General features: G+C 39.1%; 1 protein-coding gene across 3 annotated transcripts in view; it reads left to right on the top strand.

Annotated features, from left to right (window-relative positions):
* The window catches only part of LOC140241634 (uncharacterized), a 28,109-nt gene extending 13,428 nt beyond the window's left edge, over window positions 1-14,681 (top strand). Inside the window, exons 4-8 of one of the 3 annotated variants that reach the window (XM_072321373.1) lie at window positions 115-1,416; window positions 1,968-2,173; window positions 2,755-2,811; window positions 9,032-9,119; window positions 10,110-14,681. In XM_072321373.1, coding sequence (XP_072177474.1) covers window positions 115-1,416; window positions 1,968-2,173; window positions 2,755-2,811; window positions 9,032-9,119; window positions 10,110-12,817 — 4,361 coding nt within the window. In that variant the 3' untranslated portion in view covers window positions 12,818-14,681. Of the gene's footprint in view, window positions 1-114; window positions 1,417-1,964; window positions 2,174-2,754; window positions 2,812-9,031; window positions 9,120-10,109 lie in introns of all 3 variants that reach the window. The other 2 variants (XM_072321372.1, XM_072321374.1) reach the window with 2 other exon arrangements.
* Window positions 14,682-18,143: the final 3,462 nt, after the last annotated feature.

Genomic DNA, 18,143 nt, shown 5'->3' with positions numbered 1-18,143 from the left:
TTCCATATAATGTCCATATAAGTTGTAAAGTGTCCTGATGGTACAATGTTGGGTCAATAGATTTGACATACAAGACATGTAGAGTATGTTTGCTATCTGTGGTTGTTTCTATAGGAAGCAGTGGCCAAAGTTCAAGTCCAGTAGTTCCTGGTGTGAAGGGATCCCCAGCTGATAGCCCCCACATCGCATGGGGCACATCACCTCTTCAGACTCCAGTTTCCCAGCCAAAACCACCCCCACTTCCCGGTGAAATTCTTGATCATCCTCTCCCTCCACCTCTTCCCGAGACGAGTTCTATTCAGGAGCAGCCTAAGCCACCTCCCCTTCCCAAAGCGAAGGAAGCTTCTCCCCCTCCACTCCCACCAAGCATTGTCCCGGAGAGGCGGCGAACCTCTTCAGTGTCATCAACCCCAAGTCTGGATTCAGTGTCCTCCGGCCCACTGAGCATAAACAGCGATGATGGCCAACTCTCAGAGAAACCAAAAGTAAGTGAGGAAAAGGCACAACCTGTCACAACTACACCTCCAGCAAAAGCAACGCCAGCAAAGGCACCCCCGCTAAAGAAGAGAATCAGTATTGTGAAGAAGGTGGTGGTTAGGAAAGCTGATGGCACCAAGGTTGTCAGGGTAATTAGGATGGACCCAACCAAAGCTACAGCCAAGAAACTACTTATGAAGGCTGCAGCTAGAGCATCAGGAGAGCAAGGAAGCACGCCCAGAGGGAAAACTTCCTCTCCATCAAATGTACCAGTCACTAGTGTGGATGAAAGCAGTAAGGATTCTGTGGGAGAACAGAATCCAGAAAAGGAATCAATTTCCCCCGCTGATGAGATTCCAAGTCCGGAATACACTCCTACACTTGGCAAGAGGAAGCATTCTTCAAGCACAGGGAGCCTCAAAGGCATCCTGTTAGACAGAGCAGGTCATCAGACACCAACTGCCAGTGAGGTTGACTCCCCACCCCCAAGCAAGTCAGCACTCAAGGAGTCGGGAATTTTCTCCAGAGACGAGACGCTGTCGACGCAGATGTCGTCAGACAGTGAGAAAACTCCGTGGGAGGAGGACCTGTTATCCAAGCATCTTGAAGATGTGTCCTCACCAGGCTCAGCACTGGATGACGAAGACAAGACGAAAGACGCTGACAAGGATGACGAAAACAGGACGAAAGACGCTGATAAGGATGACGAAAACAAGAAGAAAAATGCCGATAAGGATGATGACAGCAGAGACTTCTTCCCTGAAGACATCCCTGACCACATGTCTGACTCAGACAGCCATGTGTCTGATGTGACCGTCAGTTCCGTCCACACCAGTGATCTGTCATCATTTGATGACAAGATAAGCTCCTCATCAAGTTCATCTGCCAGCAGTGACGAGAGTGGTGGGGAGGATACTGATGATTACAGTGCAAAAAAAGGTGAGCACTTTGAGCTTTGTTTCAGCATTCACCAGGGAAGAGTTGTCAAATTCATGTTTTCTTTTTCCCATAGTAAGCATTTTCTTTGATGCACTGGGTATTATCAAGACGTCTAGACAGTTACTGACATTGTAAAAGTTTGTAGGCAAGGAAGGGGTAGATGAGGCTGATTACAAATTCAGTAGAAAATATATGGTAAACTAGAGGTATCAACAGTGGTAGATTTTGGCATTAACATCACAAGATACTTCCATTGTAATTACTAATAGTTCAATTAGTCTGATTTTAATGATTAATGAATGAATGCATGTGTTTGTGTAGACAGACTGTATATATGTGCATGCATAAGTATATGGAAGTATGTTTATGGATATTTGTATATGGATATATCTCACATTTTTATTCAGTTATTGTCATTGGTTTATGGTGTGGGGGTGGGAGGCTTCTCTGAGTTCATGTGTGATGTGAAAAGTAAGTGCTTCTGTGATATATCTAAATCCTGCTGACAGTGAAAACTGAGTTTTGTTCTGCTTGACTTTATCATCTAGCAGCAGCTAAGCCAGAGTCTGAGACCAAAGACAGTGCGCCAAAGTCCATTGCGATGCTGCTGGCATCGAAGACGAACCCCGAGCGCAGTGTCTCCCCTGCCTCATCGGGCGGGAAGTCTTCACCTCGCCCTGGAGAGGCGAGATGGAAGAGGCAGTACATGAGCGACAGCGAAGACGAAGCGACCAAGGCAGAGAGAAGGAAAAAAGCCGTAAGAAGCAATCAGTTTCCTTTGGACAAATTATGCTCATTCATGTTCCATTCTTGGCTGCCTTCATGTCACTTACCTTTGTAGTGTTCTTTGTGCATACGTAGAATCAATCCTATCCCAGCAGGTCAGATTTTAATTTTTTTCTCTTTTTTATTTCAGTAGAAAGTAGTGCTATTTATCCCTTACGTATTAAAGATCAAAACAGCAGTGAAGGTCCCTGCCATTTGAGCAAGTGTCTCATAGAAAAGTAATGATAGATGTATGCACGATCGGGGACTAGAGCATGGTTATTTTTACTGTTACTCCTATTGGCCATTATGGTTTGAGATTCTGTCACTGGCTTCACAGCTTGCTCATCATAATTTTCTTGGTCATAGGTTTTAAGTGCTCTCATATGTCTGCATATCTCACCACATATATACATCCTACACAGGTGCGATGACTGGGATCACATGGGGGGAAAAAAATGACATTCTTAGATCCTCCATATAATAGCAGTGAGCTGGAATAGGGAGGGAATGTATTCAGGTGCATCCTCAAGTCACAACATCTATTGTTTATACTCTTGTGTCGTGAAACAGGAAACCAAAGCATGGATTGCCCAGCACCACAGTTCACATGGAGCCAAAGCCCAGAAGGTGCTCACTAACGCCTTCTCCTAAATACGTGTGACATGAAATTGCAGTTTGTATTAATCAACCTCAGCAACCCTAAAGGTTGGGATGAGTCTTTTGACATTTTCTGTCTTTTCTTCTTCTTCCCATTCAATTCACCCACTTTATCAATCATCAAAAAATTCTTTAACAGCAGGGAATATCTTTTCAAGATTGATGTGAATCAGGCATTATATACTTTACTGTCACATACATCTGCATCAACAATTTACTCTTCCAGCACTCTTTCCTATGGGACACATCTCAAATAGAGACCGATTTTCAGCATTTTGCTTTTACTTAGCATTCAGCTCTGTGATGTATTCATTTCAATACAGTTCCCTTGCACATTTTTTTCTCTTTTTGGTGGAAATATTGTCAAAGAACTGTTTTTCGTCAAGTGTTGTCCTTGTTCTGTCATCGCAGCTTTCAAAAATAGTTACAACATCAATTAGTTTGCAAGGTGCTTTAATTTATTTTCAGAGCTTCTTCCCCCGTCCTAGTGTCAAATATCTGTTCTGTCAAAAAATGCTTCTATACAAAAAAGAAAAAGATAGAATGAAGGTGATGGGTTTCCCCTATCCAAGCCTAATCGTTGATAGATGTTCAACTACTCACTGTGCTTTCTGAAATAGTTGAGCCAAGCGCTCTTTCATAAATGCTTTAACCCTATTCTAACTGGGCTATTTGAGACCAAGTTTTTACTGGGGACCCCCCCCCCCCCCCCCCTTCAGATCTCGGCCACCGATCGCTGCGAAATTTTGCTTGAAGATAGAGCTGGATGTCAACTACAAGATTACATGGTCATACAATAGAAAAATATTGCCTATCTATTTTTAATAAATTAATTATGCAAATTTGTGCATGAAATCATGTTTTCACCTATAACTCCATTAAAAAGACTGAAGTATTGCTAAATTTTTGTGTCAGAATTCCTCAAGACATATCAAACAATTTTCATGTAAAAACATAGCACAATCAAAATCAATTTCTTTTGTTTTTTATTGTTTTGTTAATTTCTTATGTATTTTATTGTTTTTTCGACCTTTTGTTTTCTGTTGTTTTCTTGCCCAAATTTGTTGTAGGCACTTTTTCAGGCTTATCTACACTAGAATTGATTAATTTCAATGGTTAAAAGTTGAAATAATCTAATTAATATCAATTTAACCAAAAAACACAATTTGCATTCAATTTGCACACGATATCATGAATTTGAGCTGTTTTCGGGTTGACATGCATATGCATAACATTACGTAACTTCAGAACAGTGTACCCGGACGTCGCAAATTTGGTCTCAAAATATGCGGAAGACTTCAATGAAAAAAGTCGTGAAACGAGGCGGCAAAATCTTTGCACGTTGCGGAATCGTGGCGCGAAATGTCGAGGGGGGTCAATTTGACCCCCCCCCCCCCCAGTTAGAATAGGGTTATTAAAAAGCAAAAAATATGTTAATTTCTTTAAAATATATTTTGTCTATATTGTCCTGACAAAACTTCTGAAAATGAGGTCTTCTTATCCAGCAATAATAGTACTGAATTTTAAAAAGTGTATATGTGTTCGTTGATGGTCCAGTTTTCCTCAAACTTGGCGGGTGTGTTCCACTGATACCGCTTTATTCCCTCAATCCACATGTTTAGGTTTCATTTCTTTTAAGCAAGGAAACAGGTATTGACACTCATGAACAAATATAATGATATGCAATTTCTTTTCTGGAAGTATCAGAAACATCTTCTAAAAGTTGACACATTGGTGCACCTCAGATTTATACCTTGAAAGCATGTCTCATAATAGTGGGGCAAATGAGATATCATAAAAACAAAACACAAAAAATGATAACAAACACTTGACACAATGGCATTTTGCCATGATGTATGCTTGTTGTTTTGCAACTTTAAGTTGTCTTTGTGAAAGGGATGCGCATTTTACTCTTGTGAAGAAATGTCTGCTTGTTTGTTCTTTTTGTTGTTCCTATGTCATAAAGTGGAACCCCACTCAATTTGTAAATTGACCTCAAATAGAGTAAATCAAACAAAGATACCATGGCACAAAAGATTTAGATGTAATTGAACAGAACAGCATGTTTTGTGGCAGTCACAAATGCTGAAATTAGTGATGATGTAATGGCATAACCAGGTCTCCACTCTCTTGCACACAAATTTTCACAAATGAAATACTGTAAAGTTTTATAGCAGTGGCAGATTGAGGGATGAGATTATGGCTGCTGAATTATTGACCAAAAGAAAGATTTTGCAATTTTTTTCTTTGTTTTTTGTGGGTTTTTTTTTTTAATACAAACCATTTGGAGAGCTATCTTCAGCACTGACACTTTCTTGTTTAATTCTAAATAGTGTGATTATGATCATTATCTTTTACATGGAAGACGAGAAGCTCTAAAATTCCAACACATTATGAAGTTCTAATGAAACTTTTACTGACCTGTGTAATTGATTTTACTCCATTTATTAAGATATGGTCAACTTAAACATGAAGTGGCTTTTGGCATTGAATTACGTGCTCAAAATACAAATCTTATTCATAGATACACATTGTCTCAGCTGGATAAAGCATGCTATGGCATGTATTTGTAGTGAAAGAAATTTCTTCATTCACTACATCATCAGTTGCTTTCATTGATTGCATGTGCAGCAAAATTCAGTTTGATCACAAGAATCAAATCAAAGTCATTCTTAATGGAGCATTACCACATGGTAGATTTGATTTTTGTCGCACTAGCTCTGTTCTTTGGCAAGCTTCAATGCTGTAAGTAATATCCCACATATAATTTCATGTTGAATCTTCAGCTACTGTAGACTAACCTTTGGAATTTGCTTTGACAAACTGTAAAAGAAATTGTGATGTGCACAACAATGTACTTCACTCTATATAAAAAAAAGAAACAAACATTTCATTGAAGTAGGAATTATAGATAAAATGGTGTTTTGTGTTTTCATTTTTGTTTTTGTTTTTATACCTCCGCCACGAAGTGGTGCCAGAGGCATTATGTTTTCAGGTTGTCCGTCCGTCCGTCCGTCCTTCCGTCTGTCCGTAATGAATTTTGTGGACAGCGTAACTGAAAAACATTTTAAGGTATCCTAATGAAACTTGGCATGTATGTGTATTAGGGGGTGAAGTTGTGCCTATCAACTTTTGGGTGCACATGCTCAAGGTCAAAGGTCAAGGTCAAATACATAAAATTTCACTATTTCCACCTTATCTATGCAATGCCTGAAGACATTTTCTTGAAACTTAATGTATACATGTATTACCCAATTAAGATTCTCTGGTGAAAGTTTGGGGTCATGAGGTCAAAGGTCAAAAGGTTAAGTAGAAATATTAAAACTTCACTTTTTTCTCAGTACCTTGGAAATTGTTCAAGATATCTTCATGAAACATAGTATATGTACTGACTGGCAGTGATTATCTAGAGAATTTAGGGTTCATGGGTCAAAGGTCGGGGGTCAAAGGTCAAGGGCAACACTTCAAGTTTTTACTACTTCCCTCATATTTATGCAGTGCCAGCAGGATTATTATTTTTTTTAACACTTGGTGTATGCATGTGTAACCTAATAGAGATTCTCTGGAAACTTTCTTCTGTTTTTTCTTTTTTTGTTTGCCTCAAAGGTCAAAAGGTCAAAGATCAAGGGAAAGTGCTGAACTAACTTTTTCCTCCATATCTCGGAAGTGGCTCAAGTTATCTTGAAATTTACTACATATTTATGCATACCTGACAGTGATTATCCTATGAATTTTAGGGTCAAAGGCCACATGAAAATGGTAACAATGTACTTTTCAATACAGAAATTGCACTTTTTCTCCATACCTTGAAAATTACTCAATGTATAAACTTATGAATGGGTCAAAGTCAAGTCCTTAAATCCCCAAATACATGCTCTCCTATTCATCCAATTAAACCTAGGTCATGGAAGGTGAACATCCTACACATTTTGTGACAAACTTGTCATTTTAGTATTTTGCCAATTTTGTGAAAATGTAATCACACATTGTCCACATGTACTATAGACCTATTAGGAGAATCATGCATTATGGCGGAGGCATACCAGTCAAGGCGACATTTCTAGTTTTGTTTTTGGTTTGTGCCATAGTTGGTTCTTTTGCACTTACATTTTTTGCTTGTTTGCATTTTTTAATGAAGTAAACGTTTTTTTACCTCTGCAGACATATGAAAATTGTTTCACCAGAAAAGAATACATGAAACCGTAAATGGTGGTCTTTTGTAGCCATCCTGTAACCATCTTGTAGCCATCCCGTTCGATTTTGCTCTATATATTACTGCCAACTTAGCATGGTGTAGATTGCCATTTCCTGCACATTGCAGGAAAGGTGGCAATGGAAAAAAAAGAGTGTATTTTGTTTGTTTGTTTGTTTGTTCTTTGTGTTTTTTTGCAGAGTCACTGTATGTGTTTATGCATGATGTTATTTATATATACATATATATATATTTTTTTTTTATTTTTTTTTTATTTTTTTATATTCCACTCAAACAGCTTCACTGTGTGGTTTTTTTTTTTAACCTTCACTCAGTCATTGTGTTTTGCTTATCGTTTACATTTTCATTTTTCACGGCTTTTCTTTTCCTTTTCATTACTGGGTATATTTCTGTTCCCTCTGATATCCTGGCATAGATGATTTCTTTGATATTCCTTTGAATATCGTACATACTCGGCCCCACATTTTGACGAATTGCTGTGTATTTTTAACATTGATAGCAATTTTGAGTGAATTACTAACTGAGTGAAGAGCAAGCATGACATGCACATGCAGCTTTGTTGTCTACTAGGAGTGTGTGAGGATTGGGTTAGTAATACTGTCTTAGTCTACCTAGATTCTTTAAAACTTCAACATATGTTTGTTTTAGGGCATTTGAGGAAATGATTGCTTTTGTATAGTGCTATCTAATCATATCATATCTTCGAAAACGGGGAAATAAGACAGGTTTTGTCTTTTTAATGTTGTCTATGTCATTTTTGCATACAACTAAATGCATAAAAAAATTTTTTAATCCAGTCTCTCTCAAGCCACTCACAATGTGAATTTGTGATGATCCTTTGTGAATGATACCTTGTTTTAAGCAACATTAGATAATTTACTTGTAAGTAGAAAAAACAAAATTCCTTATCATAACAATCCAATGCTGTATGATTGGCTGCTTCAGTGTGGTAGTAAGGCGGTACCCTTTCATACTTGGCTTTTGCTTTGTGATTAAGATTAAGCCATTGTGGTATGGTTTTACTTTCATTTCATTATGCTTATACTGTATGTACATCTTATAAGTAATCTTATGGCAGCTGTTAGATGCATGAAGCATTCACAGGAAATAAAGGTGATATTTAGGAAATGCTGTTGCTGCAATACGACACATCATGTAGTTGTACATAACTAAGTGCCATCTTCAAACAAAATATGAAAATGCTTGCAAGCACAGAGAAAGACAAATGTGCTACTGTACGAGCTGAAATTTTCGCGTACAGATATTTTCGCGAATTGCTACTTGGAGGACATTTTCACGTGTTGTTAATTTCGCGGTTTCGAGGGTCTAACTGAACTTAATTATTTGCGCGTCGTTATTTTCACGTGTTGTTATTTTCGCGGTTCAAAGGCGATTCGCGAAATTCGCGAAAATAAAACCACCGCGAAAATTTCAGCCTGTACAGTATTACCGCACATGTCTATTTTATGCCATGTTCCACACTTCTGTTTTCACCTTGCATTCCAGACGTGATTTCATAAACGCACAGTTGAACTTTGAACTCTCTCTAATATCCCATAACATTATTATATCAAGGTCGAAGGAACAATGCAGAGATTGAGTTTCCTGTGCACGGAGGCAAAATAATTATGAGTTGTGACATTCAATGTAACTGAACAATTACTGTATGTAGAAATGAATGCTGAGGACCAAGCTCTACATTTCCTAGTGACATAAAATGTAACTGGACTTTTTCAAGCAATACAGAGGATAAAATCTTCAGCAAAATGTTACATTTTTCTCTCATTATTCTTTCTATTTTCCTTCAAAAGATGTCAATAAGGTAGCAAAATATAAAGCATATACATGTGGCTTTTTGCCAGGAAGACCATATCTATCTGTTGTACATTGCTAGGTGTGATTATTTAATACATATCCATTGATATAAAAGCATTAAATGTTCCATTCTTTTCTCATTTTCTTGTCTCGATGTCTCAGGCTGAGGCCAAAGAAGAGAGAGCACGGCGTCGACAGCAGATGAAAGAAGAAAGAGACAAGGAACATGGAGAGAGCCCCACAGAACAAGGTCAGCATTCAGTCATTTGGTAGTCAAGAAACTTTGCTTTATTCTCATAGAGGATCAATATTCTCATATTGTCAGTACTCAACAGATGGTCCTTTACCAAAAATTAAATCCAAAAACACTCAGAAATGGAGAGTAAGTACTTCATCCATAAATTGAAAAAAAACATTGTGGTACATTGTTCAAATCAAATGAGCTCAAATCAAATGAGAAATGACATATAGGCAGTTGATAGAAGTGGCAGTTGCCGATAAATGCAGTTTGTTGTTTGTCTGTGCACACTCTTTGTTACAAGTAATAATATTCTCTGAATGTTGCTTTTAGATATCGAATGCAAGAAATGGGGAATACTACAGTAGCATTCCTGATGATACATACAGTGCAGCAGTATGTAAATTCCACCCCATCAAATCTGTCCTGCTTTACAAAGTGCTTTGCTTCTGTTTGTCATGCAGATGTTCCATGTGGGATATGAAAAAAAAAAAAATCACTGCTTTAGGAATGTGAATGAAGCTGTCTCTTATGCCATTACACCAAGGCTGATGTAGGCTTTATGATCTAGCATTCTTGGATTGTCTTCTCCTCTGTCCCTTTGTCTGTCGACATGGGTGACCATTGAGGATGTGGTTAGCTGATTACAGCTTCTTTTATGAGGTCAAAGGTAAATTTGTCAAGATGGAAGGTCATATGGGATATCAATTATCAAGCTGGGGTTAACATGTTGTTTGTCATTTCACTTTTCCTTGTAATAGATTTTAGTTTGACTATTTTGTCCTAGTCTAGACAGTTTGCTGTGGTAAGTATGATTAACTTATTTGTAATAGACTGTAAAAACTTGGGATTTTGATAAGAAAAATGTATTTGCTAGGGGTTAAAATCTTATGTTAAAGATTTTAAAGATCTTTGTTGAAACGTTTTGTTTATGTCATTCAAGGCAGTTATCCTTCAACAAATTGTGTATGAAAAATTATATGTGTGCTTTTGTTTCTCCAGAAAAACGAAGGCAGAAGCAAGGAAAGCTTGAGGAAGAGGCCGGTGACAGCAGACTCTCAAAGGAGCAACTTAAGGAGCAGAAGCTGCAGGAGAAGAGGCGTGAAGCCAAGCGACAGCGCAGCCTCCTCTCGCAGAGTGACGCCAGTGATGCCCAGCAGGTGCCCGAGGTGTCTCCCACAGAGGGGGAGTCACAGAGCAAGGTGCCAGTCCCCTTGCCGCCGATCTTCAGGCAGGGGATCTTCTGCATCGAGAGGAGGAAGGCACTGGTGCCCTTCCACTACCTGCTTTCATTCAACCTGACCCAGAAGCAGATGCTGAAGAAGAGCCAGGTGAGAGCCAAGCTGCTCCTCTCACGGTCCAAGGAGGAGAAAGATGGCAAGAAGACGTACTGCCGGTTTTCGTTCCAGATAGCATCAGGAAAGGGGAAGAAAACGCCGCGCTGGATGGAGGAATCCTCCAGGAGGAAACAACGGTTACAGGATGAGGAGGAGGAGGAGCTACTGAGGACAGTCCCAGCTGCCACAGCTGAACAGAGCACAAGCCCTATCCCCTCTGAACGTGCAGAGTCTCCGCCTGTTGCTGACATGGAGACAAGCATATTGCAGGAAGATGTTGAAAATCTTTTAGGAAAAGCCATAGGGACTGATGTTGGTGAATCATCAAAGTCGCAAGAAGAAGCTATCGCAGATTTCCATGATACTAATGAAGGTGCTAAGATTGACTTCCCGGCTGAGGCTGTAACTGGACCTGTTGAGGAGAAACCACCCTGTGATGAAGAGAAAGAGATTCTGGTAGAATCATTGGGTTCGCCAATATCTGATGCTGGTGTGGATGATGATTCAAAGACAGTGGGAGAAGAGATTGAGAACCCAGTGGCAGAAGAAATCCCGAGTTCTGAGGGCAGTGCTGCCATAGTGGAAAAAGGACCGGATGGTGAAGAAAATGTGCCTAAGGACAGTGAGTCTGAGATTGCTCAGCATCAAATGACAGATGTCTCAGAAGCTAAGGAGTCTTCACCCACTTCTCCTCCTAGTGTCTGTAAAGTTGAGCCCAAAGATGATACGTCCGAGACTGACCCACACCAAACAACCAATGTCCCAGAGGCTAAGGAGCTCTCACCTGCTTCTCCTTCAAGTGTGCTTAAAGAGCAAAGTGCTGAACTTGTTAGGAAGCCTGTGGATCCAAACACATTGGAAGAGACTGGAGTATGTGAGGGTCTTGAATCTGGAGATATGAAGCTGTCTGTCGAAAAAGAAGTTGAAGAGGAGCAGAGTGAAGGTAACAAAACAATTTTGCCAAAGGATGAGACAGGAGCAGAGCTTGGAAAACGCAGTGAGACGGAAAAAAGTAAAAGTTTGACAACAGCAGAGGAGAGGACAGGGATTGCATCTGTTGTGGAATTAGAGAGGGAAGAGATATCAAGTGATGAGTGTGAGTTTGAGGAGTCTGACCAGACAAATCTAGGGAGCCATTCAGCAGCCAGTAGGAAGCCCCTACCCCTGTCATCTATTTTCCAGCAAACAGAAGCCATTTCATCTGATGAAGAACTCGTTGATATCGCTACGCCCAGCCAGAGTTCAAAGAAGTCCAAGGACCAGAGAGAAGAAGCTCCTTCAGAAGGGGAGGTAGAAGAAGATGTTTTACCCTTGCATGAAGAATCAATTACAAAGGTGACAGAGGATATTTCTGGAGATGAACTTTCTGATGACCCAGCCATGGCCAACCCTCCTACCCCTACAATGGATGAGCCCACCGAGTTTGAAGGACTCAAAGATGAGAGGAGTGATGGACAGCAAGCTATTCCCATTGTCCTTGTCCACAGTCCAAAGGGAGGTGGCCGTGGCTCTATCAGAGGAGTGATCCATGGAAGTTCTTCCCAATCCCCCAGTGATGCCGATGGACAGAGGAGGAGGGAAGGCACTCCCAAACCTGGAGAAGGAGAGGAGACCAGCAGACTAACAAGGAAGAATGAAGAAATTGAAGAAGGGGAGTTAGATGCAGACATGGAGGAGGGTGAAGTGCCTGATGAGAAAGACAGAAAATCCCCGAGTCAGTCAGGTTACAGGGAGTTAGGGAATCAGGAAGCGCAAGAAGAGGAAGGGGACTATGGGAAAAAGTCCCGCAGGAGAGCATATTCCCCTCACCCATCAAAAGAAGATGAGTACTTCCACTACGGTCGAATGAAGCGTTCACGCCACCAGTCCCCGTCACCAACCCAGTCCGTGCCATCGTCAGATCCGGACTTAGAGCAAGCAAAACCTGCCACCAGGAAGCGCACGAGGTCTGGCGGTGCTCCGCACAAGGATATGCAAGGAGCTGGCCCCAGCAATGAACCAGAGGTTGGTCGCGTGCCATCTGCCCTCATGGAGCGTAGATCATCCCGCTTCTCTCGTAGAGTTTCCCCGCCCCGCAGGTACTCTCCAAGTGAGTCAAGGGTGCCACCCAAGGTGAAAAGCCACCGGCAAAGCCCGCCTCCTGCTGCTCCACCTTCATCCACGAGACATGAGACCACCCCACCCCCACAGCCTCAGCAACATCGTCATTTCACGCGGAGGATGAGTGGTAGAGATGAAGAGAGGAGATCACATCGGTATGAGGACATGTACTATTATGACAGCAAGCGATCTCGCACGAATCCCAGTCCTGCATCCGCTACAGGCAAACACACAAAAAGGACTTCAGCTGAAGAAAGGAAAAGGAAAAGATAAGATATGTACATGTCTTCAAAACACCCCTCAAAAAGATAAACACAGAAAACAACCCTAAGTTATTTTTGTGATCAAAGAGTTGGCATGATTATGTGTCAATGTCAATTGGATTTATTTTCAGATGCGTATTTGCAGATGTAATTGTTGAATTCTGCTCATTTATTTTCAGAATTATGCCCTCATTGCAAATTAATGATTGGAGAGCAATGTGTAATGGTTAGCTGTCTAGGAAATGCAAGTTCTCGTGTATGATCCAGGATATATTTAGTTGATGAATGTGGCACTATCTTCTATAATGATCCATCTTTATACTTCCAAATGAAGTTCCATGAGCCCTTTCATTTTTTGCTTCTTTCCTGCAGATTTTGTATGTGGTAACAGCATTTGGAGTTTGATTTTAACTCAAGTGGTAGCATCTCTATGTGAAAAACAGTTTGGTACTCAACAGTTAGGAAATATACTTGCCACAAAAGACATTACTAAACATGTGAGTTGTCATTAATTCCATCATTTGTGCAACCATTTCTGCCAAATATATGCATTTAATCGATTGGATGTGATACAAGTGTATTCTGCAACTATATTTCTTCTTTTTTTTTTTGTACTTCCTGAAGAGGTAAAAAGAATAAATGAAAAGCCATTTATGAAGCATAGAATGCCCAGCTTGCTCTTGTATCTGAATATGGAATATATATGTGGCATAAGCTTTTAGTACATTTGCAAGGCTAACTTATTTTAGATACATGTCTCCAAAGCTTTACAAAGATCCATTCCCCATCACCATGGATACCATACTTACACTGTTGATGGATATCTCGTCACATTTCTTCACTTCTACATATATTTAAAAAGGATAAGGAAGACAGATGTGCAAAGATATGTAAACCAAGGAATGCATGTAAAGTCATGCAAAAAAAACCCAACAACACTTTTTTTTTTTTTTACTACGGTACATCATGGTACCCTGCACTGCAAAGTTATGTTGCAGATAGATATCTTGTGATATATCAATATATGTTGTACTTTTAATCATAAAATGCCATGATCATCTTTTGCTCACGTCTACGTAGGTGCCGCATTCATTACAGGCACAGTGCCAAGCATGTGTATTCACGCAATGAATATTTTACACAGTCATTGTCTGTACCTACTGATCGTGGTGGATTGTATTAAATACATGACTTGATTTTATGGTTGAGGTAACCTAACTTCTCAGTGTGGCTGACAGTGACTTGTCTGTGTGTCTTTTGCTAGAATCAACCACTGTTATTCATCTTTTGTGTCGTCAAAATGTATGAGACCGAAAACTCTTTGCACGCATTGAAGGTTGAATTATTGCTCTAGATGTCGATATTTAGTTTTGCATATTCTCACCGTGACGGAATGTGCCTTTAAACCATTGACAGGCAAAATGTAATGTGACAAGGCCATATTGCTTCCCAGATTGTACTAAGATTCCTTTCAAACACTGGTGTTTTCATTGAGTTGGTATGAAACGAATATGTACAGTAATTCTTCACAACAGTTAGCAGACACAGAACCAGAGAAAGTGTGTTGACTCAAAGTGAACAAAGTCGATGATATGCAAGTGTCTGCAACTAGTCATTTACACAGAGGTAAAGACCAATATCTCTTAGGTCATGTATATATGTGGTAGCAGGATGTTAGGAAATTGACTGCTCGTCAATAAACCCTTGGAATTTTTTTTTTGTTTAATCTTTGAACTTTATACCTTATATTTCATGATGGAGGCCCTCTGAAATAAAGTGAAGGGCAAAGTAAGCTGTGAGTCCACTAAGTAAAGCATGTACTTGGATTTACAGGCCTATATTGTCAGCTGAGAACCAGAAGGACTATATCCTATTTTTATTGGGGGGGGGGGGGGAGAGGGGTGTTGACTTATTGGTAATCGTGTTGTAGAACTTGATCTCCTCTACATTGTGGTGTCAATTTTGAATTAATCTATTTTCAGTAAAATGATCAAAATCAAAACCACATGGGTGCTGTTCTACCCTACATTTTGGACAATGCTTATATAATCTACCCACTTTAGTTTTTTTTCTTTAAAATTGATTTGTTTTTATTCACACTCAAATTTTAAAAAGCGATAACACCCTTCTGGTTCTCAGCTGAAGGTATGTGTGTTCAGCTATGTGAACATCCTTTTATAATACTGTGATCTAAACACTTAAGGCACAATATCTCTCTCCTGGTCGTAAATTGCTCCTCATAAAACCATGGCTGTCACTGTAGCAGGTATTTAGAAGCATATAGAATGAAAGAGATGTGGAGAGTTTTTCTCCAGTCTTACAAGCAGTCCGTGACAGCCGACGAGATGGCACATGTCAAGGAGCGTGACGAACACACCTACATGTGCATATTAATAGACACTATCTCGAACACACAAACTGACAAAAGAACCTGGACAGTCACATTGTCAAGTATTCTTGTCCTGTTTTATGTTTTTATTCATTAAGTAAATAAATATTTGTTGACCGATACTTGGTAATCGATGTAAGATATCCTCAGTCAGGACCAGTAAATCATGTCAACATGCAATTTGTTGACTTCAGAGATGTTGACCTACGTTAAGAAGTTTTTGTACGATAACAAAGTGTGAAAGGACAGCACTTCTTTATTATATTGACTGCAGCAGTTTGTTGACTCATACACAAGATCAGCTTATGCAAGGTTTACTGTTTGGGTTATAAGAGGAATTCATTGCATTGATATTTGTTGGAAACGGGGTGGCTTGTGTCAAAATTGTTCATAGAAAGCATCAGAAAACGAACTTTATTGCTGAGTTTACTCTCAAGAGTATGTATATGTAAAAACTATACAGAGCAAGAAAGGAATTGAGGAGTATTTCAGTTTAATATGTTTTAGGTTGAATTTTTTGTTCCTATCAATAAGGACCAATGGCTGAAGTACAGTGTATTTTTAAAAATAGTTCAGTTGATACTTAGTACTGATAATGATCCAAGGGAACATAAGGAACTTTACCAATGTTGTCAAATGTATTACTGAATACATAGTACAATACCTGTTTTAACTATGCCAATTACAAAGTTTAAACAGGTTTATGTATATATAGAATGCTGTGTTGGACCTTAACAAACAAACATGACAGCATATTAAACAAGGTCCCTCCAGAATACAGAATACAATTTGCAGATATTAAATGACAGTGATATATTTTAGAAGGAAGGGCTGAGATGAGAAACCAAGAGGGAGGTGGGGAAAGAAAGAAAAGCAGAGGGAGTTGTGAAATGTGGTGTAGGATTTTCAGAGGATAGTGCAAGTTTGGCATCATTGAAATGCTGCACACTTGGCTACAGCAGTAGTAACTGCCTTTGTGGTGACAAAATTCACATATTGACCAAGGTCACATATCAGCAATCAACATCACATGAAGCAAGGATGTGTTTTTTTAAGTCTCTACTAGTCATTTAATAACATCTAGCTTCCCTTCATGTTCAGTTCCAGTGACTCATGGTTGCATTATTATTTCTTTTAACATCTTTGCCCTTACATGGTAGACTGTAATTTTTTTGATGCACAAAGATTGATCATGTTTGAGACCAGTTCATTCAAAATAATGCTGTACATGCATTAATTGTCTATTTGAAATTTCTGTGAACTTTCCTGTTATGTACTAAGATTACATAATGCACGAAAGATCAGATGATCAACATGGTAGGCCGTGGTTTAAATGTCATGAAGTTGAAGTAGGGATGTATGTACTCAACTGCCATGTTTAAATGTCAGATGGAAATTTGCTGGAATACAATATATCTGCAAAAGAAGACATTAATCTTTATAATTGAAATAGATGCCAGAGTTTTGACAGCTTACAATTTATGTATGCATATGTGGTGCTATGAGTTTGGGTGATATCATGGCAATTTTTGTGGCTGATAGACCAGCTTGATTTGAGTGAAAAGGCATGGTTTTGTATGCAATGAAAGCTTTTTCGAGTGTCGTACTGTGAGCTCTGATATCCGTAAAAAAAAATAAACATTCATCATGTACACCTACTGTTTGTTACATTTATCTGTTTTGTTGGTACAGTGTAAGATCATTACTGAGTAGTTCATGGCCGTCAACAGTACAACTCAGGCTTGTAATGTCTAAATAACTGGATAATACTATAATTGCATCGCAAAATTAAAGGAAATGTCATATTTCTTTTTGGTCCATGTACACTGTCCTGCTATTCAGCTGTGTATGTACACATTGACTGTAGTCATAGATATTCAGTATTCTTGGACATGAGGGCAGGGAATTATTACCACAAGCACACACACATATGCACACACACATTGTGAGTAAAGTTGGCTGCCTTCTACTCTCCTCCCCCACCCCCTGCTCTCCCCCCCCCCCCCCTTTCTCTCTCTCTCTCTCTCTCTCTCTTTGGAAGGTTTTGATAGTAGGAAGAGTTATAAATTGAAGAAGAGACAGCACACACCTAACAATTCCAGGGAAATTACAACATACATAGTGGCCACATACACGGTCTTTGGCAGTTTTGATAAATTATGATTCATCTGCTTCAGTACATACTGTAAATGTGTGTTTGTGTGTGTGTGTGTATGTTGAGTAATTTGTAGTCCACATGTTGGTACATATATATATATATATATATATATATATATATATATATATATACCATAGTTATGGGTAAACTTGGCCTCTTGTAATGCGCGCGCTGGGGGCTGAGTTTACCCGCTAGGCCAAGTTTACCCAAAACTACGGTATATAGGGTGCCTATATAATCAAAAATCGAACAGAACTCAAGAAATATATCATGCTGTCAATACCAACTTGAAGAACACACATATTTAGGCTCCTAGCTGCCCTTGAAACCAGTGAATCAAAATCACTTGACAATTTAAAGGTTAGGGATCCTGCATTTTTGTGTTCTTCAAAGAAACTGTTGGTATTGACAGCATGATGCATTTCGTGAGTTCTGTTCTATTTTATATATATATATGTATATATATATATATATGTATATATATATATATATGTATATATATATATATATATATATATATATACATATATATATATATATATATATTTCTCCCTCCTTTCTCATATCTCACATATATATATATATATTGTATATATATATATTATGTGTGTGTGTGTATACAGGGGGCAGATAATATTAGTACAGCATTACAAATGCTGTACAGGAATTCTGTAAGGGGGGGGGGTTGCCTTTACAAAATTAAAGGGGGTGCATGCACCCCCATTTTTTTCTCTTGATTTCTTAATTGTTTTAAAAAAAAAATCCGAGGGGGGGGGCGCCCCCCCCCTC

The sequence above is a fragment of the Diadema setosum genome, chromosome 18 (assembly GCF_964275005.1).
Source record: "Diadema setosum chromosome 18, eeDiaSeto1, whole genome shotgun sequence".
NCBI lineage: Eukaryota > Metazoa > Echinodermata > Echinoidea > Diadematoida > Diadematidae > Diadema > Diadema setosum.
This window is presented reverse-complemented; position numbering and strand designations above follow the sequence as displayed.